Source organism: Oncorhynchus gorbuscha, linkage group LG03 (assembly GCF_021184085.1).
Source record: "Oncorhynchus gorbuscha isolate QuinsamMale2020 ecotype Even-year linkage group LG03, OgorEven_v1.0, whole genome shotgun sequence".
Classification (NCBI taxonomy): Eukaryota; Metazoa; Chordata; class Actinopteri; order Salmoniformes; family Salmonidae; genus Oncorhynchus; species Oncorhynchus gorbuscha.
In genome coordinates this window covers 24,507,331-24,532,444 of record NC_060175.1, presented here as the reverse complement: position 1 = coordinate 24,532,444, position 25,114 = coordinate 24,507,331, and the positions used below count along the sequence as shown (strand labels likewise).

Genomic DNA, 25,114 nt, shown 5'->3' with positions numbered 1-25,114 from the left:
GAAGACAACAAATGAGAGCACCTTGAGAATAGGAGTAGTGCTGGGGGCTACAGGGCCTGGGTAAACATTTACATCACCAGAGGAACAGAGGAGAAGTAGGATAAGGGTACAGCTAAAGGCTATAAGAACTTGTCGTCTAGTGCGTTGGGGACAGAGAATAAAAGGATCAGATTTCTGGGCGTGATAGAATAATTTCAGGGCATAATGTACAGACAAGGCTATAGTCGGATGTGAGTACAGTGGAGGTAAACCTAGGCATTGCGTGACGATGAGAGCGGTTGCATCTCTGGAGGCACCAGTTAAGCCAGGTGAGGTCTCCGCATGTGTGGAAGATGTGACAAAAGAGCTATATAAGGCATTTAGGGCAGGGCTGGGGGCTCTATAGTGAAATAAATCAAATATAAATGACCTAAACAGCAGTAGACAAGGCATATTGACATTAGGGAGAGACATGAGTAGCCGAGTGATCATAGGGTCCAATGAGCAGCAATAGGTGAGTAATGGGGCCATTGGGGATTCGCTACTACGCTAGGCGAGCTGGAGACAAGACAATTCAGAAAGCTAGCGGGCTGTGGCCAGCAGATGGATCTTTGGTGACGTTGCAACAGAAAAGCCTGTTGAAACCACCTCTGATGATTACGTACACTCAGATTGCAGCTAGCTAGCTGTGATGATCCGGTGTAAAGGTTCAGAGCTTGCGGTAGGAATCCAGAGATGTGGTAGAGAAAAAGCAGTCCGATATGCTCTGGTTTGATATCGCGCTGTGCAGACTGGCAGGTATTGACCGAGCTGAGGCTGGCTGGTGTCCGAGTTAATGATGAAGACCGGTAGCAGTGGCTAACTGACTACTAGCTAGTTAGCTGGCTACTAGCTAACTAGCTAGTGGGTGTTCCGGTTCTAAAGTATAAAAATAGCAGATCCATACCACATTGTGTGAGGCGGGTTGCAGGAGAGTATATTCAGTCCATAGCTGGAAAGTGAGATTAAAATATATCTGAAATATATACGGGGAAAAAAATAGGAAAATTATTATTTACACAAGACGGGACAAGACAAAACACACGTCCGACTGCTACGCCATCTTGGATTAGAGTGGCCTATGATAGAAAATGTAGATCAATTAAGAATTAAAAGTGACTCCAACACACAAATGCTGCGTACACATTTTAAGAATCTAGCAAAACTAACCGCTTTCTTGGCAACCATGCGTTTTTTCTGTATGGCCTGTTGTCCAGCCCTTTGTCCACCGATCTCCACAGATGGTTGTCATTCTAATCTCCTTTGCATTAGCGTAGCCTCTTCTGTAGCCTGTCAACTATGTGTCTGTCTATCCCTGTTCTCTCCTCTCTGCACAGACCATACAAACGCTCCACACCGCGTGGCCGCGGCCACCCTAATCTAGTGGTCCCAGCGCGCACGACCCACGTGGAGTTCCAGGTCTCCGGTAGCCTCTGGAACTGCCGATCTGCGGCCAACAAGGCAGAGTTCATCTCAGCCTATGCCTCCCTCCAGTCCCTCGACTTCTTGGCACTGACGGAAACATGGATCACCACAGATAACACTGCTACTCCGACTGCTCTCACTTCGTCCGCCCACGTGTTCTCGCACACCCCGAGAGCTTCTGGTCAGCGGGGTGGTGGCACCGGGATCCTCATCTCTCCCAAGTGGTCATTCTCTCTTTCTCCCCTTACCCATCTGTCTATCGCCTCCTTTGAATTCCATGCTGTCACAGTTACCAGCCCTTTCAAGCTTAACATCCTTATCATTTATCGCCCTCCAGGTTCCCTCGGGGAGTTCATCAATGAGCTTGATGCCTTGATGAGCTCCTTTCCTGAGGACGGCTCACCTCTCACAGTTCTGGGCGACTTTAACCCCCCCACGTCTACCATTGACTCATTCCTCTCTGCCTCCTTCTTTCCACTCCTCTCCTCTTTTGACCTCACCCTCTCACCTTCCCCCCCTACTCACAAGGCAGGCAATACGCTCGACCTCATCTTTACTACATGCTGTTCTTCCACTAACCTCATTGCAACTCCCCTCCAAGTCTCCGACCACTACCTTGTATCCTTTTCCCTCTCGCTCTCATCCAACACTTCCCACACTGCCCCTACTCGGATGGTATCGCGCCGTCCCAACCTCCGCTCTCTCTCCCCCGCTACTCTCTCCTCTTCCATCCTATCATCTCTTCCCTCTGCTCAAACCTTCTCCAACCTATCTCCTGATTCTTCCTCCTCAACCCTCCTCTCCTCCGTTTCTGCATCCTTTGACTCTCTATGTCCCCTATCCTCCAGGCCGGCTCGGTCCTCCCCTCCCGCTCCATGGCTCGACGACTCATTGCGAGCTCACAGAACAGGGCTCCGGGCAGCCGAGCGGAAATGGAGGAAAACTCGCCTCCCTGCGGACCTGGCATCCTTTCACTCCCTCCTCTCTACATTTTCCGCCTCTGTCTCTGCTGCTAAAGCCACTTTCTACCACTCTAAATTCCAAGCATCTGCCTCTAACCCTAGGAAGCTCTTTGCCACCTTCTCCTCCCTCCTGAATCCTCCTCCCCCCCCCTCCTCCCTCTCAGCAGATGACTTCGTCAACCATTTTGAAAAGAAGGTCGACGACATCCGATCCTCGTTTGCTAAGTCAAACGACACCGCTGGTTCTGCTCACACTGCCCTACCCTGTGCTCTGACCTCTTTCTCCCCTCTCTCTCCAGATGAAATCTCGCGTCTTGTGACGGCCGGCCGCCCAACAACCTGCCCGCTTGACCCTATCCCCTCCCCTCTTCTCCAGACCATTTCCGGAGACCTTCTCCCTTACCTCACCTCGCTCATCAACTCATCCCTGACCGCTGGCTACGTCCCTTCCGTCTTCAAGAGAGCGAGAGTTGCACCCCTTCTGAAAAAACCTACACTCGATCCCTCCGATGTCAACAATTACAGACCAGTATCCCTTCTTTCTTTTCTCTCCAAAACTCTTGAACGTGCCGTCCTTGGCCAGCTCTCCCGCTATCTCTCTCTGAATGACCTTGATCCAAATCAGTCAGGTTTCAAGACTAGTCATTCAACTGAGACTGCTCTCCTCTGTATCACGGAGGCGCTCCGCACTGCTAAAGCTAACTCTCTCTCCTCTGCTCTCATCCTTCTAGATCTATCGGCTGCCTTCGATACTGTGAACCATCAGATCCTCCTCTCCACCCTCTCCGAGTTGGGCATCTCCGGCGCGGCCCACGCTTGGATTGCGTCCTACCTGACAGGTCGCTCCTACCAGGTGGCGTGGCGAGAATCTGTCTCCTCACCACGCGCTCTCACCACTGGTGTCCCCCAGGGCTCTGTTCTAGGCCCTCTCCTATTCTCGCTATACACCAAGTCACTTGGCTCTGTCATAACCTCACATGGTCTCTCCTATCATTGCTATGCAGACGACACACAACTAATCTTCTCCTTTCCCCCTTCTGATGACCAGGTGGCGAATCGCATCTCTGCATGTCTGACAGACATATCAGTGTGGATGACGGATCACCACCTCAAGCTGAACCTCGGCAAGAAGGAGCTGCTCTTCCTCCCGGGGAAGGACTGCCCGTTCCATGATCTCGCCATCACGGTTGACAACTCCATTGTGTCCTCCTCCCAGAGCACTAAGAACCTTGGTGTGATCCTGGACAACACCCTGTCGTTCTCAACCAACATCAAGGCGGTGGCCCGTTCCTGTAGGTTCATGCTCTACAACATCCGCAGAGTACGACCATGCCTCACACAGGAAGCGGCGCAGGTCCTAATCCAGGCACTTGTCATTAAACCCCTTCAACTCATCCAGAACGCCGCAGCCCGTCTGGTGTTCAACCTTCCCAAGTTCTCTCACGTCACCCCGCTCCTCCGTTCTCTCCACTGGCTTCCAGTTGAAGCTCGCATCCGCTACAAGACCATGGTGCTTGCCTACGGAGCTGTGAGGGGAACGGCACCTCAGTACCTCCAGGCTCTGATCAGGCCCTACACCCAAACAAGGGCACTGCGTTCATCCACCTCTGGCCTGCTCGCCTCCCTACCACTGAGGAAGTACAGCTCCCGCTCAGTCCAGTCAAAACTGTTCGCTGCTCTGGCCCCCCAATGGTGGAACAAACTCCCTCACGACGCCAGGACAGCGGAGTCAATCACCACCTTCCGGAGACACCTGAAACCCCACCTCTTTAAGGAATACCTAGGATAGGATAAGTATTCCCTCTCACCCCCCTCCCTTTAAGATTTAGATGCACTATTGTAAAGTGACTGTTCCACTGGATGTCATAAGGTGAATGCACCAATTTGTAAGTCGCTCTGGATAAGAGCGTCTGCTAAATGACTTAAATGTAAATGTAAATGTAAAGCGCATTGCCCTTTACGGTTGTGAGGTCTGGGGTCCGCTCACCAACCAAGACTTCACAAAATGGGACAAACACCAAATCCAGACTCTGGATTCTGCAAAAATATCCTCCGTGTACAACGTAGAACACCAAATAATGCATGCAGAGCAGAATTAGGCCGACACCCACTAATTATCAAAATCCCAAACCTTCCTTAACAAAGCCATCACCTAATCAAATCAAATTTACTAATATAGCCCTTCGTACATCAACTGATATCTCAAAGTGCTGTACAGAAACCCAGCCTAAAACCCCAAACAGCAAGCAATGCAGGTGTTGAAGCATGTTGGCTAGGAAAAACTCCATAGAAAGGCCAAAACCTAGGAAGAAATCTAGAGAGGAACCAGGCTATGAGGGGTGGCCAGTCCGCTTCTGGCTGTGCCGGGTGGAGATTATAACAGAACATGGCCAAGATGTTCAAATGTTCATAAATGACCTGGCACAGCCAGTTCATAAATGTTCATAAATGGCATGGTCAAATAATAGGTCTGGGACAGGTAGCACATCCGGTGAACAGGTCAGGATTCCATAGCCGCAGGCAGAACAGTTGAAACTGGAGCATCAGCACGGCCAGGTGGACTGGGGACAGCAAGGAGTCATCATGCCAGGTAGTCCTGAGGCATGGTCCAAGGGCTCAGGTCCTCCGAGAGAGAAAGAAAGAGAGAAAGAGAGAATTAGAGAGAGCATACTTAAATTCACACAGGACACCGGATAAGACAGGAGAAGTACTCCAGATATAACAATCTGACCCTAGCCTTCCGACACATAAACTACTGCAGCATAAATACTGGAGGCTGAGACAGGAGGGGTCAGGAGACCGATGATACCCCCGGACAGGGCCAACAGGAAGGATATAACCCCACCCACTTTGCCAAAGCACAGCCCCCACACCCCTAGAGGGATATCTTCAACCACCAACTTACCATCCTGAGACAAGGCCGAGTATAGCCCGCAAAGATCTCTGCCACGGCACAACCCGGGGGGGGGGGGGGGCAACCCAGACTGGAAGGTCACATCAGTGACTCAACCCACTCAAATGACGCACCCCTCCTAGGGACGGAATGAAAGAGCACCAGTAAGCCATTGACTCCTGTAATAGGGTTAGAGATTCTAGGGACAGAGAGATGAACCTGGAGAAGAGTCCCCTGAGCAAGCTGGTCCTGGAGCTCTTTTCACAAACACAAACAAACCCAACAGAGGCCCAGGACAGCAGCACAATTAGGCCCAACCAAATCATGAGAAAACAAAAAGATAATTACTTGACACATTGGAAAGAATTAACAAAAAAACAGAGCAAACTAGAATGCTATTTGGCCCTAAACAGAGAGTACACAGTGGCAGAATACCTGACCACTGTGACTGACCCAAACGTAAGGAAAGCTTTTACTATGTACAGACTCAGTGAAAAAGAAGAAGAAGAAGAAGAAGAAGAAGAAGAAGAAGAAGAAGAAGAAGAAGAAGAAGAAGAACGCACCGAATTGCCTCCCGCAATTGCACCCTTCTCAGTCACGCAAAATAGAAACAAGCAAATAGGGTGTTGTTACATAAACTGTCCGCCAGAGGTCACGTTTCTCCAAGGGATTCTCACTTGCCGCTCCGGCCCCACACACGCGGATGAGAAGGCGATGAGCAGCCGATCAGCAAAACAAAAAAAAAGCAAAATAACCGGTTTATAGTGACGAGGGGCTGGCTGGATTATTCAACAATTAGGGACGCGGGTACGGATTTTCGCCTTTAATCACGTTAATGCGTGATATATCAACAATATCAGACACCGGAAATTGTTGGATACAGTTTGGAATCAACAATATTTTGAATCAATATTTGAGCAGCCTGAAAGCAAAATAATTCTGATATTATGACACCAGCTCGTTGGCGGCCATAAAGCTAAAGCAGGTAAGGGGGGTTTTCACCAGGAATTAATAATCAATGTCCAAACATATGTTACATGTCAGATGGAATATTGTGTTTTGTTGCATTTCAAATGAAGTTGGTAGCTCGCTCGTGTCTACTTGCAGTAAAATACCGATTGCGCTGTTGTTGGTCGCCTGAACAGAATGACGCTGTTCGGTGGCAGACCGAGGAACAGGCGGATAACCCACGACTATTTTATACTTTTCTAATGATCTGATAATACGAAATAAGAAATAGGCCCAGAGTGTGGGCAACAACTCACTATTCAAAATAGGCTATCGCTTTATATATGTTGTGTTACAATGTATCCTAATCAAACCTCGGTCTTGCCATGGTTACATTTCTGACTGTGACCGTTTAAATGTCGTGGTTGCACCAGTAAAGTATTTGCTGTGGCATTGTTTTGAAGTCGAAATCTGTCAGGTTGGTAGGTTGAATTCAGTCGGCCATGTCATGAAATAGCCAACAAACCGTGACATCAAACAGCCAGGTTGCTGGGCTAATGGAGGAAATGTATAGTAGTAGGGTTTCGACTTTTAAGCAGGTGACATTCTTGCCTAGAAACCCAACGTTGAATTGCATTTAATTCTATTTCGGGCAGAAATCAACGTTTGAATCATGACCTATACTAGCCAATGTTGAATAAAATGATATGTTAACGTACTTTACCGGTTGTCAGTGGCCTTTTGGTGGTAGAAATGTGAGACAATAATGTTATATCCACAGGAATGTAATAATTACATACATTTTTCAAAGGTCTGGTAGTGCTTCAGATTTATATAACCTGAAGCATGATCACAAGAACTTGCTGAGCTCTTGCATATATTTGCATGCTTCAGATGATACAAATCCGAACGCACTACCAGCCCTTTGAAAAGTTAATGTAATAAGACTGGATATATTGTCTCACATTCCTACCGCCAACAGGACCAACCTCATGGACAACTTGTAAAGTACATTAAAATATACTTTTATTCAACATTCTGGCATGTAGAGCTCGTGAGTAAACTTTTCTGATTCAAATGCTAATTTCTGCCTGATGTAGAGCTCAATGCAATTCAATGTCGAGTTTCCAGGCAAGTGACATTTGACATTCTTGAGAAAAGGGCATGGCACATGTGACAACATTGTGCACATGGTGGGCTTATAGCAAGCAATTAACCACGTATAAACAATTCAATCTGCCAAGATGTCATCAAGTTGTAAATTAGAGAGACAAAGAGGGAAAGAGATTGACAACCTTCATTTTGCTATCTCACACATCCTCACACACCTTTATAATATTCTCCTGTCTTTAGTATACTCATGAACACATGTCCCTGACAGTCTGGCTGCCTGTACTCAGAGCTATATGATCATGCGCTGCAGCTACTTTAGCAATAAACTTCATGTTGGCTGGTGTTTTCCTTCTATCCATACTGTAATCCATTTGTCTTTTGGAATATGGGAACCAGATCCCAGAACACACTCTCTCCCTGTCTCTCAATTTAAGGTGCTTTTTTGGCATTGGCAACCTATGGTAACATTGCCAAAGCAAGTGAAATAGATAACATACAAATGTGAAATAAACAACAAATGTACAGTAAATGTTACATTCACAAAAGCTCCAAAAGAATAAAGACATTTCAAATGTCATTGTCTGTATACAGTATTGTAATGATGTGCAAATAGCACACAAGGGAAAATAAATAAACATAAATATAGGTTGAATTTGCAATGGTTGTTTGTTATTCACTGTTTGGCCGTTTCTTGTGGCGGCAGGTCACAGAGTTGAGAGTTTATCAAAATTGGATTTGTTTTGGAAGTCTGTGTAATTTGAGGGAAATATGTGTTTTACTATATTATCCAATTTGTAAGTCGCTCTGGATAAGAGCGTCTGCTAAATGACTTAAATGTAAATGTAAATACATTTGACAGGAGGTTAGGAAGTGCAGCTCAGTTTCCACAACATTCTGTGGGCAGTGTGCACATAGCCTGCCTTCTCAAGAGAGCCATGTCTGCCTACAGTGGCCTTTCTCAATAGCAAGGCTATGCTCACTGAGTCTGTACATAGTCAAACCCTTCCTTTCAGTCACAGTGGTCTGTTTTTTGGATAATTCTTTCCAATGTGTCAAGTAATTATCGTTTTGTTTTCTCATGATTTGGTTGTGTCTAATTGTGTTGCTGTCCTGGGGCTCTGTAGGGTGTGTTTGTGAATAGAGCCTCAGGACCGGCTTGCTTAGGGGACTCTTCTCCTGGTTCATCTCTCTTTAGGTGATGGCTTTGTTATAGAAGGTTGGGTATTTCTTCCTTTTAGGTGGTGTAGAATTTAGTGGCTCTTTTCAGGATTTTGATCATTAGCGGGTATCGGTTTAATTCTGCTCTGCAGGTATTATTTGGTGTTTTACGTTGTACACAGAGGATATTTTTGCAGAATTCTGCATGCAGCGTCTCAATTTGGTGTTTGTTCCATTTTGTGAATTCTTGGTTGGTGAGCGGACCCCAGACCTCACAACCATAAAGGGCAATGGGTTCTAGAACTGATTGAAGTATTTTTAGCCAGATCCTAATTGGTATGTTGAATGTCCTTTCGATGGCATAGAAGGCCTTCTTGCCTTGTCTCTCAGATCGTGCACGGCTTTTTGGCGCTGATGTTTAGGCCGACATATGTATACTTGTTTTGTGTGCTCTAGGGCAATGGTGTCTAGAAATAATTTGTATTTCTGGTCCTGGACACTGACATTTTTTGGAACATTATTTTTGTCTTACTGAGATTTACTGTCAGGGTCCAGGTCTGACAAAACAGTAGACATTTGACTTCAGATTCTAGGAGGGTGAGGCCAGGTGCTGCAGATTGTTCTAGTACCCTCGCCAATTCGTTGATATATATGTTGAAGAGGGTGGGGCTCAAGCTTGCCTCCCTGTCTCACCTCATGGCCCTGTGGAAATAAATGTGATTTTTGCTAATTTTAACTGCACCCTTGTTGTTTGTGTACATGGATTTTATATTGTCGTATGTTTTTCTCCCAACACCACTTTCCATCAATTTGTATAGCAGACCCTCATTCCAAATTGAGTCAAAAGCTTTTTTGAAATCCATAAAGCATGAGACTTTGCCTTTGTTTGTTCATTTGTCAATTAGGTTGCGCATGGTGAATACATGGTCTGTCGTATGGTAATTTGGTAAAAAGACAATTTGACATTTGCTCTGTACATTGTTGTCACTGAGGAAATGTACGAGTCTGCAGAGGATTTTCCCAAGGTTGCTGTTGATGCATATCCCACAGTTGTTATCAATTTTTTCTTCACTTTTGTGGATTGGGGTGATCAGTCCTTGGTTCCAAGTAAGATGCCAGAGCTAACAATGATGAGAGTTCAAGCTTAGCCAATTGGAATTTTTGGTCTGTATAATTTCATCAAAATCTCCTATGGAAGAACTTTATGGTGATAAGACGATTGGAATCATTTCCCTGTTTGACCGCTAGGTTTTACTTGTATTATGACACCTCCGCTGTTGAGCTCTACTGTAGAGAGTTTTTGACGCCCCCATCGTTGTGGTGTAGAAATATGTTGTGTGTGTCCCCCCCCGCTCCACACACTTTATTTAACCAGGAAGTTGAGAACAAGTTCTCATTTACAATTGCGATCTGGCCAAGATAAAGCAAAGCAGTTCGACACATACAACAACACAGAGTTACACATGGAGTAAAACAAACATACAGTCAATAATACAGTAGAAAAATAAGTCTATATACAATGTGAGCAAATGAGGTGAGAAGGGAGGTAAAGGCAAAATAAGGCCATGGTGGCGAAGAAAATACAATATAGAAAGTAAAACACTGGAATGGTAGATTTGCAGTGGAAGAATGTGCAAGGTAGAGAGAAATAATGGGGTGCAAAGGAGCTAAATAAATAAATACAGTAGGGGGAGAGGTAGTTGTTTGGGCTAAATTATAGATGGGCTATGTACAGGTGCAGTAATCTGTGAGTTGCTCTGACAGCTGGTGCTTAAAGCTAGTGAGGGAGATAAGTGTTTCCAGTTTCAGGGATTTTTGTTGTTCGTTCCAGTCATTGGCAGCAGAGAACTGGAAGGAGAGGCGGCCAAAGGAAGAATTGGTTTTGGGGGGTGACCAGAGAGATATACCTGCTGGAGCGCGTGCTACAGGTGGGTGATGCTATGGTGACCAGCGAGCTGAGATAAGGGTGGGACTTTACCTAGCAGGGTCTTGTAGATGACCTGGAGCCAGTGGGTTTGGCGACGAGTATGAAGCGAGGGCCAGCCAACAGGTCGCAGTGGTGGGTAGTATATAGGGCTTTGGTGACAAAACGGATGGCACTGTGATAGACTGCATCCAATAGACAATAGAGCCCTAAGTACCAGGCCATTAGCGACCTGATGATCATTAGTGAGTTGGCTACTACTACCAATGCATGTCCACAGTGCATAACAGGAGATTACCGCGACTCAAAGGTCACGTAGAATTTTACTGAGGTAATAACTTGTGTGGCGGTAACACGGTCACCACAATAATCCTAGTCAAGGGTAACTATGCTACTACTTAGCTTTGCTTTTCAAAATATCAAACAAAATGAGAGCCTAAGTGTAGGGATGCACAATAAGAATGCTTAAAAGGCAACAAAAAATGTAATATCGGTTATCGGTATAATTTTTCTTTGGGGGGGGGGGGCAAGGAAAATATCGGAAATTGGCCAAATATGTCATATCGGTGCATCACTCCCTAAGTGTCAAGTACACCATAATGCAAGTACTTCCTAGTTTGTTAGAATGTGTAGCACAGGTTACTTCATTGCGAGATCCTCTATTATAAAGCTTATGTGGTATACCATGTGATTGACAGACATCACTGTCACTGATATTAGATCACTGAGGGCTGTCCTTCCAACTAACCAAACAATTAACCAAAGAGGTTAGGACCTAACATTAGCAAAAGTTGCTGTAATGTTGTTGACACATCCAGTAGGATTTAGGATCAGCTGTCAGACCAGTTAGTCTGGTTGTGGTCAGGTTGTTGTTTCATTAACTGTGGATATAGGACCATTTAGTACTAATATAGGTATGCACTGCAGAGAAGCAACAGAGAATAGGAAAGGGATTGTTTATGAATTGGGATGTGTGGATCATTTCTAAATTCTCTGAACAGATTTTTTTTCGAGGCAGTTACCCTACCTCACATGACCTCTGCCAAGACCTCTGCCAAAATACCAGCAACAGTGTGTGAAAACCTTGTGAAGACTTACAGAAAACATTTGACCTCTGTCATTGCCAACAAAGGGTATATAGCAAAGAATTGAGATAAACTTTTGTTATTGACCAAATACTTATTTTCCACCATAATTTTCAAATAAATTCATTAAAAATCCTACAATGTGATTTTTCTGGATTTTTTTTCTAATTTTGTCTGTCATAGTTGAAGTGTACTACCTATGATGAAAATGACAGGCCTCTCATCTTTTTAAGTGGGAGAACTTGCACAATTGGTGGCTGACTATATACCTTTTTGCCCCACTGTATATACTTTTTAAATAATATTATCTTTGAAAATGTACAATCACCAAAATAAAAGACAGTCAGGGAGAATTGAAAAAAAAAAAAAAAAAAGAGAGACTAAAACTGAACAAAAAATGTAAACACGACATGCAACAATTACAAAGATTTTACTGAGTTCATATAAAACACAAACCGTTTATAAGACTAGGAGGTCTGTAGTCTCGTGTCTGTGTGTGTATTTCCATCTGTGTTAACGTGTGTGTCTATGCAAACAGAAAAGAGTGAGTGGGATGTCATGACGTTCAGTCTGTGGGAGAGGTGGAGGGAGGATGTGAGGGATGATGGGGGATGAGAGAGGGATGTGTGAATGTGTGACATCTCTGTTGTGTCATTACTCTGGCATCAGCTGGCTGTAGCAGTAAGGGGTGCTGCAACTGTTGTTGTATACTTCAGCAGTTTAGTGTGTGTGTGTGGGTTGGGTTGGTGGGGGAGGGGTGTGGGTGTGGTGATGACAGCGGCCCCTTTGTCTCTGCACTGCCAAGCTGTGTGAACAAATCTGAGTCTGACCCTCCTCACGTGACACACACACAGCCTCCCTCCCCATCCTTTGTTCTTTCAGTCTGTGAACCCCACCTCTAATTGAATGGGATTATATGCCTCTGGGGGACACATTCCAGGGGGTTGGATCTGGCCTTGGTCCCCACATCCCCTAACCACCCCACTTCATCCCTCTCCAACAATGTGGCCCCTCCATCTCCACTTCTTCCCTCCCTTCTCCTCGGCCCCACTCTGGGTTGCTCCCCCCGGGCTACTGGGCAGGCCCTGCCATCTCTCCTGCAATGGAGCTTCCTCTCAGTAGAAACCAAATGGCTGACACTAAAGGAGATTGACTGTTATTCAATGTATGGATAGTGTTGCCTGGTTACAGAGAGAGCCAATACATCCGTCTTTTCTTGTGTGTGTGTGCGTGCGTGATTCTTCATCTGGTAGCCCGTCATTGTAAATAAGATTTGTTCTTAACTGACTTGCCTAGTTAAATAAAGGTAAAATAATAATAATCTGTTGGCGTCTGGAGTTGAGCCTGTGTTTATAAACATGTCTGGGTCTCGGCTGGCTAAGTTATTAGAGGAGACAAACACACAGTCTCACGTCTTGGCAGTCTTGTTCATTAAAGTTGTGATGTTCTGTCTCTCTAATGTATTCCTGACATCTCATCTCACCACAACTCAGAAGCTTAGAATGGAACAGGTTGTTGAAATGGAAGCTGATTGACAAAGGGGCTGATTGACGTGATCAGAATGTTTTTTTATGTTTTATTTTTTTAACATACCTCTCACTTTTCTCTTAACTTGTCCTTTTCACTCTCTTTCTCTCTCTCTCTCACTCACACACACACTTTATTGAAACAGGAGGGAGGAAACACACTGTATTGTTAATTATCTGCTTGTCAAATGTCCCATAAGGGTTCTACTGTTGAGTCAGTATATTCTCTCCCTGGGCCTTGGTTTGACTGTTTGGCTGGGAAAGGGTTTATGTCATAATCTCTTTTCCATTCCTTAGGAAATAAAAGCTGCCTGCTATAGAAGCGCCACAGAGCTACAGTAGGCCTGACATACACGTTTCCCCATCAGTAGTGTCAAGCTGTCAGCCAGGATAAAGGAGGTCAGAGTCAGGAGCACCATAAGGCTCCAACTGAACAGATGATAGAAAGCTGTCTGCTTTCCCTCTGTTTTTGGGCCATTCCACCATGCACACGTGCACACACACGTATGCAAACACACACCCTGTGAGAACTTCCTGGAGGAAGGTATTCTGAGCAGGATGTCACACTCTGGGTCTCGGTGGGAGTGGCAGGCCTGGTCTCCATTGTAACCGGGTCAGGAGAGGTCATAACAGAGGCAGAGGGAAACAGATGTATTGTCCCAGAGCCCGGACTGTATTTTATTTAAAAAATTAATGGGTAGATCAGCTATAATATTGCAGTTAAATTGTAGTTCCATTCAATGTAATTTCCTATCCCCATATATATTTTTGTAATATATATATATATATATATATATATTACACAGTGGGGCCAGAATGTATTTAGTCAGCCACCAATTGTGCAAGTTCTCCCACTTAAAAAGATGAGAGGCCTGTAACTTTCATCATAGGTACACTTCAACTATGACAGACAAAATGGAGAGAAAAAATCCACAAAATCACATTTGTATGATTTTTTAGGAATTTATTTGCAAATTATGGTGGAAAATATGTATTTGGTCACCTACAAACAAGCAAGATTTCTGGCTCTCACAGACCTATAACTTCTTCTTTAAGAGGCTCATCTGTCATCACTCGTTACCTGTATTAATGGCACCTGTTTGAACTTGTTATCAGTATAAAAGACACCTGTCCACAACCTCAAACAGTCACACTCCAAACTCCACTATGGCCAAGACCGAAGAGCTGTCAAAGGACACCAGAAACAAAAGTGTAGACCTGCACCAGGCTGGGAAGACTGAATCTACAAAAGGTAAGCAGCTTGGTTTGAAGAAATCAACTGTGGGAGCAATTATTAGGAAATGGAAGACATACAAGACCACTGATAATCTCCCTCGATCTGGGGCTCCGCGCAAGATCTCACCCTGTGGGGTCAAAATGATCACAAGAACGGTGAGCAAAAATCCCAGAACCACACGGGGGGACCTAGTGAATGACCTGCAGAGAGCTGAGACCAAAGTAACAAAGCCTACCATCAGTAACACACTATGCCGCCAGGGACTCAAATCCTGCAGTGCCAGACGTGTCAGACCCTGCTACCTGTTAGGGCTCATGCGAATTTTCGCAGCTTTTTGTTAAAAATCGCGCAACATTTCAGCACCCTGCTACTCATGCCAGGAATATAGTATATGCATAAGATTAGTATGTGTGGATAGAAAACACTCAGACGTTTATAAAACTGGTTAAATCACGGCTGTGACTATAACAGAACGTGCGTTTCATCGAAAAGTGCAGGAAAATCTGATCACTGAAAATGGGAAAATATATCCATGCGCCACTTCAACCAATTGTTAAACGTGAACCACATTCAATGGGGCCGAGGTTTGCAATACCTACAGCTTCCACACGATGTCAACAGTCTTGCCATTTGTCTCAGATTTGTTTCTTGGTCAAACCGAAACAAGGCAGCGCATTTTTTCCAGTCTCCGACCGTATGTTTTGGTTGAGGAATATTTGGACACGATATCAGGACGTGGAGCTATTGAATATACATCGCCCCGTGATCATTTTGATAGATTATTAACGTTTACTAATACCTAAAGTTGCATTACAAAAGTATTTCAAAGTGTTTTGTGAAAGTTTATCGTCAACTTTTTTAATTTAAAAAAATGACGTTGCGTTATCAAACTCAGTTTTTTCCTTGATTACACAGTCTTCATAGATCGATATCTAGGCTATATATGGACCGATTTAATCGAAAAAAAATACCCAATAGTGATGTTTATGGGACATCTAGGAGTGCCAAGAAAGAAGCTTGTCAAAGGTAATGAATGTTTTATATTTTATTTCTGCGTTTTGAGTAGCGCCGGCTACCGCAAAATCTGTTGTGTTAGGTGACGTTGCAGTATTTTGGGGGTACATGCTATCAGATAATAGCTTCTCATGCTTTCGCCGAAAAGCATTTTATAAATCTGACTTGGTGGATAGATTCACAACGAGTGTAGCTTTAATTCACTACCTTGAATGTGTATTTTAATGAAAGTTTAATGAAAGTTTGAGTTTTATCAAAAACTATAGGTGGCGCTCTGAAATTCCGCTGAGTGATGTTCCTGCATGGGAACTGTATTCTGCGTCATGCTTAAGAAGTTAACTTCTTCTCAGTACATGTCCAGGCCCGTCTGAAGTTTGCTAGAGAGCATTTGGATGATCCAGGAGAAGATTGGGAGAATGTCATATGGTCAGATTAAACCAAAATATAACTTTTTGGTAAAACTCAACTCGTCGTGTTTGGAGGACAAAGAATGCTGAGTTGCATCCAAAGAAACATCATGTTTGGGGCTGTTTTTCTGCAAAGGGACCAGGACGACTGATCCGTGTAAAGGAAAGAATGAATGGGGCCATGTATCGTGAGATTTTGAGTGAAAACCTCCTTCCATCAGCAAGGGCATTGAAGATTAAACGTGGCTGGGTCTTTCAGCATGACAATGATCCCAAACACACCGCCCGGGCAACAAAGGAGTGGTTTCGTAAGAAGCATTTCAAGGTCCTGGAGTGGCCTAGCCAGTCTCCAGATCTCAACCCCATAGAAAATCTTTGGAGTGAGTTGAAAGTCTGTGTTGACCAGCAACAGCCCCAAAACATCACAGCTCTAGTGGAGATCTGCATAGAGGAATGGGCCAAAATACCAGCAACAGTGTGTGAAAACCTTGTGAAGACTTACAGAAAATGTTTGACCTCTGTCATTGCCAACAAAGGTCATATAACAAAGTATTGAGATAAACTTTTGTTATTGACCAAATACTTATTTTCTATCATAATTTGCAAATAACTTCCCAAAAAAATCCTACAATGTGATTTTCTGGATTTTATTTTCTCATTTTGTCTGTCATAGTTGAAGTGTACCTATGATGAAAATTACAGGCCTCCCATCTTATTAAGTGGGATAACTTGCACAATTGGTGGCTGATTAAATACTTTTTTGCCCCACTTTGTGTGTGTTTATATATATATATATATATATATATATATATATATATATATATTTACACACACAGTTGAAGTCGGAAGTTTACATACACCTTAGCCAAATACATTTAAACTCAGTTTCGCAATTCCTGACATTTAATCCTAGTAAAAATATCCTGTCTTAGGTCAGTTAGGATCACCACTTTATTTTAAGAATGTGAAATGTCAGAATAATATTAGAGAGATTTGCTCCCAAGGATTAACCAAACTTGTGAAGGTCTACAAATGTTTTTCTGAGGTCTTGGCTGATTTTCTTTTGATGTCAATCAGAGGCACCGAGTTTGAAGGTAGGCCTTGAAATACAACCACAGGTACACCTCCAATTGACTCAAATGATGTCAATTAGCCTATCAGAAGCTTCTAAATCCATGACATCATTTTCTGGAATTAATTTTCCAAGCTGTTTAAAGGCACAGTCAACTTAGTGTATGTAAACTTCTGACCCACTGGAATTGTGATACAGTGAGTTATAAGTGAAATAATCCATCTGTAAACAATTTTTGGAAAAATTATTTGTGCCATGCACAAAGTAGATGTCCTAACCAACTTGACACAACTATAGTTTGTTAACAATACATTTGTGGAGTGGTTGAAAAACAAGTTTTAATGACTTCAACCTAAGTGTATGTAAACTTCCAACTGCATGCATACATGCATATATACATACATACAGTCAGTCAGTCAGTCAGTCAGTCAGTCAGTCAGTCAGTCAGTCAGTCAGTCAGTCAGTCAGTCAGTACCAGTCAAAGGGTTTAAATTACTTCTACTATTTTCTACATCATACAATAATAGTGAAGACATCAAAACTATGAAATAACACATGGAATCATGTAGTAACCAAAAAAGTGTTAAACAAATCTAAATGTGTTATTTTCAAATTTTCAAAGTAGCCACCCTTTGCCTTGATGACATCTTTGCACACTCTTGGCATTCTCTCAACCCACTTCAGCTGGAATGCTTTTCCAAGAGTCTTGAAGGAGTTCCCACATGCTGAGGACTTGTTGACTGCTTTTCCATCACTCTGCAGTTCACCTCATCCCAAACCATCTCAATTGGTGTCCTTTAGTAGTGGTTTCTTTGCAGCAAATTGACCATGAAGGCCTGATTCACGCAGTTGATGTTGATGTGTCTGTTACTTCAACTCTGTGAAGCATTTATTTGGGCTGCAATTTCTGAGGCTGGTAATTCTGATGAACTTATCCTCTGCAGCAGAGGTAACTCTGGGTCTTCCTTTCCTGTGGCGGTCATCATGAGAGGCTGGTAATTCTGATGAACCTATCCTCTGCAGCAGAGGTAACTCTGGGTCTTCCTTTCCTGTGGCGGTCATCATGAGAGGCTGGTAATTCTGATGAACCTATCCTCTGCAGCAGAGGTAACTCTGGGTCTTCCTTTCCTGTGGCGGTCATCATGAGAGGCTGGTAATTCTGATGAACCTATCCTCTGCAGCAGAGGTAACTCTGGGTCTTCCTTTCCTGTGGCGGTCATCATGAGAGGCTGGTAATTCTGATGAACCTATCCTCTGCAGCAGAGGTAACTCTGGGTCTTCCTTTCCTGTGGCTGTCATCATGAGAGCCAGTGTCATCATAGTGCTTGGTAGGAATGCTGTGTTGCATGTGTAGTAGGTATGTACGTCAGAGATGTTGGCATTTTTAGCTAATATCGGCTGATTCCGATATCGTGCATCCCTATATACAGTGAGGAGAACAAGTATTTGATACACTGCCGATTTTGCATGTTTTCCTACTTACAAAGCATGTAGAGGTCTGTAATTTTTATCATAGGTTCACTTCAACTGTGAGAGACGGAATCTAAAACAAAAATCCAGAATATCACATTGTATGATTTTTAAGTAATTCATTTGACGGCCTAGGAACGGTGGGTTAACTGCCTGTTCAGGGGCAGAACGACAGATTTTCACCTTGTCAGCTCAGGGTTCCAAACTTGCAACCGCACAGTTAACTAGTCCAACGCTCTAACCACATGCACTCCACGAGGAGCCCGCCTGTTACGCGAATGCAGTAGAAGCCAAGGTAAGTTGCTAGCTAGCATTAAACTTATTTTATAAAAACAATCATAATCACTAGTTATAACTACTAATCCAGGTTAGCAGGCAATATTAACCAGGTGAAATTGTGTAATTTCTCTTGCGTTCATTGCACGCAGAGTCAGGGTATATGCAACAGTTTGGGCTGCCTGGCTCATTGCGAACTAGTTTGACAGAATTTTACGTAATTATGACATAACATTGAAGGTTGTGCAATGTAACAAGAATATTTAGACTTAGGGATGCCACCCGTTAGATAAAATACCGAACGGTTCCGTATTTCACTGAAAGAATAAACGCTTTTTGTTTTCAAAATTATATTTTCCGGATTCGACCATATTAATGACCAAAGGCTCGTATTTCTGTGTGTTATTATGTTATAATTAAGTTTGATTTGATAGAGCAGTCTGACTGAGCAGCAGTAGGCTCGTAATCATTCAGTCAAACCTCACTTTCGTGCGTTTTGCCAGCAGCTCTTCACAAGCACAGCGCTGTTTATGACTTCAAGCCTATCAGCCTAATGGCTGGTGTAACCAATGTGAAATGGCTAGCTAGTTAGTTGGGTCTGCGCTAATAGCGTTTCAAACGTCACTCGCTCTGACACTTGGAGTAGTTATTCCCCTTGCGCTGCAAGGGCCGCGGCATTTGTGGAGCGATGGGTAACGCTGCTTCGTGTGGCTGTTGTCGATGTGTTCCTGTTTCGAGCCCAGGTAGGGGCGAGGAGAGGGACGGAAGCTATACTGTTACACTGGCAATACTATAGTGCCTATAAGAACATCCAATAGACAAAGGTATATGAAATACAAATGGTATAGAGAGAAATAGTCCTATAAATACTATATTAACTACAACCTATAACCTCTTACCTTGGAATACTGAAGTCTCATGTTAAAAGGAACCACCAACTTTCATATGTTCTTATGTTCTGAGCAAGGAACTTAAATGTTGACTTTTTTACATGGCACATATTGCACTTTTACTTTATTCTCCAACACTTTATTTTTGCATTATTTAAACCAAATTGAACATGTTTCATTATTTATTTGTGTCACGTTCTGACCTTAGTTCTGTTATTATATCTTTGTTTTAGTATGGTCAGGGTGTGAGTTGGGTGGGCACTCTTTGTTTTTCTATGTTGGTTTTTGAGTTTGTTCTCGTATGGTTCTCAATCAGAGGCAGCTGTCAGTTGTTGTCCCTGATTGAGAATCATACTTAGGTAGCCTGGGTTTCACTTTTGGGTTGTGGTATTTGTTTTCCGTGTGAGGGTTTGGTCCACAAGGTACTGTTTTCGGTTTTATATTCACATCATCGTTTGTTGTTTTGTTTGAGTGTTTTATTGTCTTTATTAAAAAACATTATGGACACTTACCACGCTGCGCATTGGTCCTCCAATCCTTCTCGCTACTCCTCCTCAGAAGAGGACGAGAACCGTTACAATTTAAGGCTAAATTGATTTTATTGATGTATTATATTAAGTTAAAGTAAGTGTTCATTCAGTATTGTTGTAATTGTCATTATTACAATTAAAAAATATAAAAAAATTGGCTGATTAATCGGTACCGGCTTTTTTTGGGTCCTCCAATAATCGGTATTGGTATTGGCGTTGAAAAATAATAATCGGTCGACCTCTAGTCCCAATGATCTGTAAGAAGTTAACTTCCTGACGCACCCATCCTGTTAGCGGGATCATTTTCGTCAGCAACCGCTGAATAGCATAGCGCCACAGTCAAATAATATTACTAAAAAATATGAATATTCATGAAATCACAAGTGCAATATTGCAAAACACAGCTTAGCCTTTTGTTAATCCACCTGTCGTCTCAGATTTTTAAATTATGCTTCACAGCGAAAGCAATCAAGCGTTTGTGTAAGTTTATCGATAGCATAGTATTATATACACTTAGCATCAGGAAGCTTGGCCACGAAAATCAGAAAAACAATCAAATTAACCGTTTACCTTTGATGATCTTCGGATTTTTTCACTCACGAGACTCCCAGTTACACAACAAATGTTATTTTTGTTCCATAAAGATGATTTTTATACCCAAAATACCTCCGTTTGTTTGTCGCGTTATGTTCAGAAATCCACAGGAAAGAGCGGTCACGACAACGCAGACGGAAATTCCAAATAGTCTCTATAATGTCCACAGAAACATGTCAAACATTTTTTATAATCATTCCTCAGGTTGTTTTTAAAATATATATTCGATAATATATCAACCGAGTGTGTAGGTTTTTCAATAACACTGGGTGGAACAATGGCCACTTTACTCTGTAGAGCAAAAACTCACTCTGAGAGCCCCCACCTATCCACTTACGCAATGGGATCTTTCACGCTCATTTTTCAAAATAAAAGCCTGAAACTATGTCTAAAGACTGATACCTTAGGGAAGCCATAGAAAAGGAATCTGGTTGATATCCCTTTAAATGGAGGATAGGCATGCATAGGAACAGAAGGGTTTCAAAATAAGAGGCACTTCCTGATTGGATTTTCCTCAGGGTTTCGCCTGCAATATCAGTTCTGTTATACTCACAGACAATATTTTGACCGTTTTGGAAACTTTAGAGTGTTTTCTATCCTAATCTGTCAATTACATGCATATTCTAGCATCTGGTCCTGAGAAATAGGCAGTTTACTTTAGGAACGTTATTTTTCCAAACATAAAAATAGTGCCCCCTAGCTTCAAGAGGTTAACCTCTGGGATATATGGCCAAAAGCCAGGGAAAATGCAGCACGCCAAATTAAAATAAATTACTATAAACATTAAACCTTCGTTAAATCATACATGCAAGATAGCAAATTAAAGCTACACTTGTTGTGAATAGATTCTATGGATTCTTCAATCACATTGAGCTGATTACTCACGTGCAGTTCCTTATTTTTCTGTACTGTATTTCTCTATTGTTTTACTAATTCACCATAGTGAAGGCGTAGGCTCAGGTTCTGGGTCTCTATGTTTTTGGTTGGATAGGTTTCTCAATATCTTTTAGGTTTTTGCACTCTTCATCAAACCATGTCATTGTTCAATTTTCTTAGGTTGTTTGAGTGAAATTGTTGATTTGATAGAGAAGCTGAGAGGTCAAAGATACTGTTTAGGTTTTCTACTGCCAAGTTTACACCTTCACGATTACATTTAACATTTAAGTCATTTAGCAGACGCTCTTATCCAGAGCGACTTACAAATTGGTGCATTCACCTTATGACATCCAGTGGAACAACCACTTTACAATAGTGCATCTAAATATTTTAAGGGGGGGGGGGGTGAGAAGGATTACTTTATCCTATCCTAGGTATTCCTTAAAGAGGTGGGGTTTCAGGTGTCTCCGGAAGGTGGTGATTGACTCCGCTGTCCTGGCGTCGTGAGGGAGTTTGTTCCACCATTGGGGAGCCAGAGCAGCGAACAGTTTTGACTGAGCTGAGCGGGAACTGTACTTCCTCAGTGGTAGGGAGGCGAGCAGGCCAGAGGTGGATGAACGCAGTGCCCTTATTTGGGTGTAGGGCCTGATCAGAGCCTGGAGGTACTGAGGTGCCGTTCCCCTCACAGCTCCGTAGGCAAGCACCATGGTCTTGTAGCGGATGCGAGCTTCAACTGGAAGCCAGTGGAGAGAGCGGAGGAGCGGGGTGACGTGAGAGAACTTGGGAAGGTTGAACACTAGACGGGCTGCGGCGTTCTGGATGAGTTGTAGGGGTTTAATGGCACAGGCAGGGAGCCCAGCCAACAGCGAGTTGCAGTAATCCAGACGGGAGATGACAAGTGCCTGGATTAGGACCTGCGCCGCTTCCTGTGTGAGGCAGGGTCGTACTCTGCGGATGTTGTAGAGCATGAACCTACAGGAACGGGCCACCGCCTTGATGTTAGTTGAGAACGACAGTTTGTTGTCCAGGATCACGCCAAGGTTCTTAGCGCTCTGGGAGGAGGACACAATGGAGTTGTCAACCGTGATGGCGAGATCATGGAACGGGCAGTCCTTCCCCGGGAGGAAGAGCAGCTCCGTCTTGCCGAAGTTCAGCTTGAGGTGGTGATCCGTCATCCACACTGATATGTCTGCCAGACATGCAGAGATGCGATTCGCCACCTGGTCATCAGAAGGGGGAAAGGGATTACAGTGAAATGTTTTGTGCAGGTAGATGTCTAGAAGGGATTGCATTTGTTGTTCCTTAACTTGTTGAGTGTAGGGGGAAGTATTTTGATGTTTGGATGAAAAACGTACCCAAATGAAACTGCTTATTTCTCAGGCCCAGAATCTAGAATATGCATATAATTGTCGGATTAGGATAGAAAACCCTCTAAAGTTTCCAAAACTGTCAAAATATTGTCTGTGAGTATAACAAAACTGATATTGCAGGCGGAAAACCGAGGAAAATCCAACCAGGAAGTGCTGTTTTTCCTGAAAGCTCTCTGCTCCATTGCATGCCTTCCCTCCATTTAAAGAGATATCAACCAGATTCCTTTTCCTATGGCTTCCACATGGTGTGAACAGTCTTTAAACATAGTTTCAGGCTTTTATTCTGAAAAATGAGGGAGAAAGATCACATCGCGTCAGTGGATGGCTGGGTGCCAGCAGCGTTTTGCATGCGCCAACAGAGTGGAGCAGACATTTTCTGGTAAATAAACTAGGCTGTGATTCTACTGAGCTGCAGTTGCCTGTCTGAACCAGACTGGTCTGTTCGAGGAATAATATGTTAATCTTCTTTATATAAGACTTCTCCTATAAAATACATTTTGTTCCTTTAATGATGGTTTATAAACTGTTCCTGCAGCCCTTTAAAGCTGTGATATGTAACTTTTTGGCTGACCTGACCAAATTCACATAGAAATCTGTTATAGTTCTATCATTCTCATTGAAAGCACGTCTAAGAAGCAGTAGATCTGTTCTATGTACACTATTTCTATGCTTCTCGTGCTTAAGTTTGTTTTTGCATTTTTTACTTTTTGTTTTGGACATCAGGTTCAAACAGCTGAAAATGCAATATTTTTACATTTGGAAAATATATTTCACAGCGGTTTAGATTGTACAATGATTCTCTACACTGTTCCTTCTTCTTTTGTCACATAAACTGAAAATATGCAAACTGTTTCGAATTTTAGCAACCAGGAAATGTCGGAGCAATATCTGCGTAGTGCATCTTTAATGTTACAGAGAAAATTGAAGATTAAATTAAAGGGGGTGGGTAATAGCTGTGGAATACACATTGAACTGAGAGCATTTGGCGCCCTTTGGCAGAAGAGAAACATATCCCTCATTCTCCCTTTGACTTTAATTACTATTTTTATTACTCTTTCTGATAAACTCTCTCTCTCTCTCCACAGAGCGTATTCTGAGCCCAATGTCTCTTCTCTGGAAGCCCTAGCACCGGTGTCTTCCTCTCCTGTCAGTGGTGGCGTCCCCTGTAGGAGCATGTCGGCAGCACAAACTCAGAAGGATAGCGAGGGTCCCTGGGGACTGGACTCCCTGGGCTTGAGCCAGAGAGAGCTGGTACTGGCTGAAGCCCTACAGATGGAGTATGATGCCCTGTCCAGACTCAAACAGGACAAGGGGGAGGACAGCCAGGGGACCAGCAGCCAGGGTGGTGGGAAGGTACCTACCCTACCCCCCTGGGAGGGCCAGAGGCAGGTCGATCGCCCCCTCCCACCCCGCCCCAGCCTTAGTCCTCCTGGAAGGAGTTTGCTAAGAGGATTATCTGGCTCAGACCTCTCCCTCCACCACCTCCAGCCTGGGGGGTCCCACTCCCCACAGCCCTCCCCAGCCAGGGCCAGGGAGCCCATCTATATCCTGGAGAGTCCAGGGAAGGGAGACTACTTGAGTTCCAGCTATGGGGAGTCAGGGTCTAGCTTTGGTTCTTCTCTGACTCTGCCTAAAGGCTTCCCCCCTCGTCCTGATGACCCTCCTCCTGCTGTACCCCCCAGGACCCCTCTACTCCCTTCCTCTGAGCCCTTCCTGCCCCCCCGACCCACTACGACTCCCCGAGATGTCAACCTGTTCACCCCCGAGGTGGACCAGCCCAAACTGTCGTCAGGGGAGACGCTAAACTACGAGAGCCTCAACGACGCTCTCTCCAAGCTCAATGGGGATTTGCCATCGCCAAGGGGTAGGCGGGCCAACGGGGACCAATCAGGGAAGCCGTTGGCTCGGAGCAAGACGCTCCCCCCTCAGGTGCCCCCCCGCACCTACGTACCTATCCAAAAGAGCAACAAGAACCAGCACAGAGTGTCGGCCGATCCGGTAACTACTCACCCTGTGACAGGGTTACAACAGGTTCACGACAGTTTCATTACGTGACTTAGCATGACATAGCATTAATCCCCATCTAACGTTGTTACCTCACACCCTCATTCCATTTTTCCATAGGGAAACCTAGAAACAAATAAAGAGGCCTTGAAATGTTGAGTTTTGTTTTATCCCCAGTTTACTTCAATCTAGTCAAGTCCAGCACAGCTGTTTTCCATTACTTTGAGTTCTGTTACTCTGAATGTTCCATTACCTTCAGTTGTGACTCTGATCCTTCCTGTGTCTCTGTGTGTGATTGACAGGTGTCTCTGTGTGTGATTGA

The 25,114-nt window shown here is 43.8% G+C and overlaps 1 protein-coding gene across 1 annotated transcript in view; it reads left to right on the top strand.

Annotated features, from left to right (window-relative positions):
* The first annotated feature begins 6,042 nt into the window (after positions 1-6,042).
* LOC124029055 (phosphatidylinositol 4-phosphate 3-kinase C2 domain-containing subunit beta-like) overlaps positions 6,043-25,114 on the top strand; it is a 138,236-nt gene continuing 119,164 nt past the window's right edge. The window contains 2 exon segments of the mRNA XM_046340911.1: positions 6,043-6,283; positions 23,874-24,786. Coding sequence (XP_046196867.1) covers positions 23,962-24,786 — 825 coding nt within the window. The 5' untranslated portion in view covers positions 6,043-6,283; positions 23,874-23,961.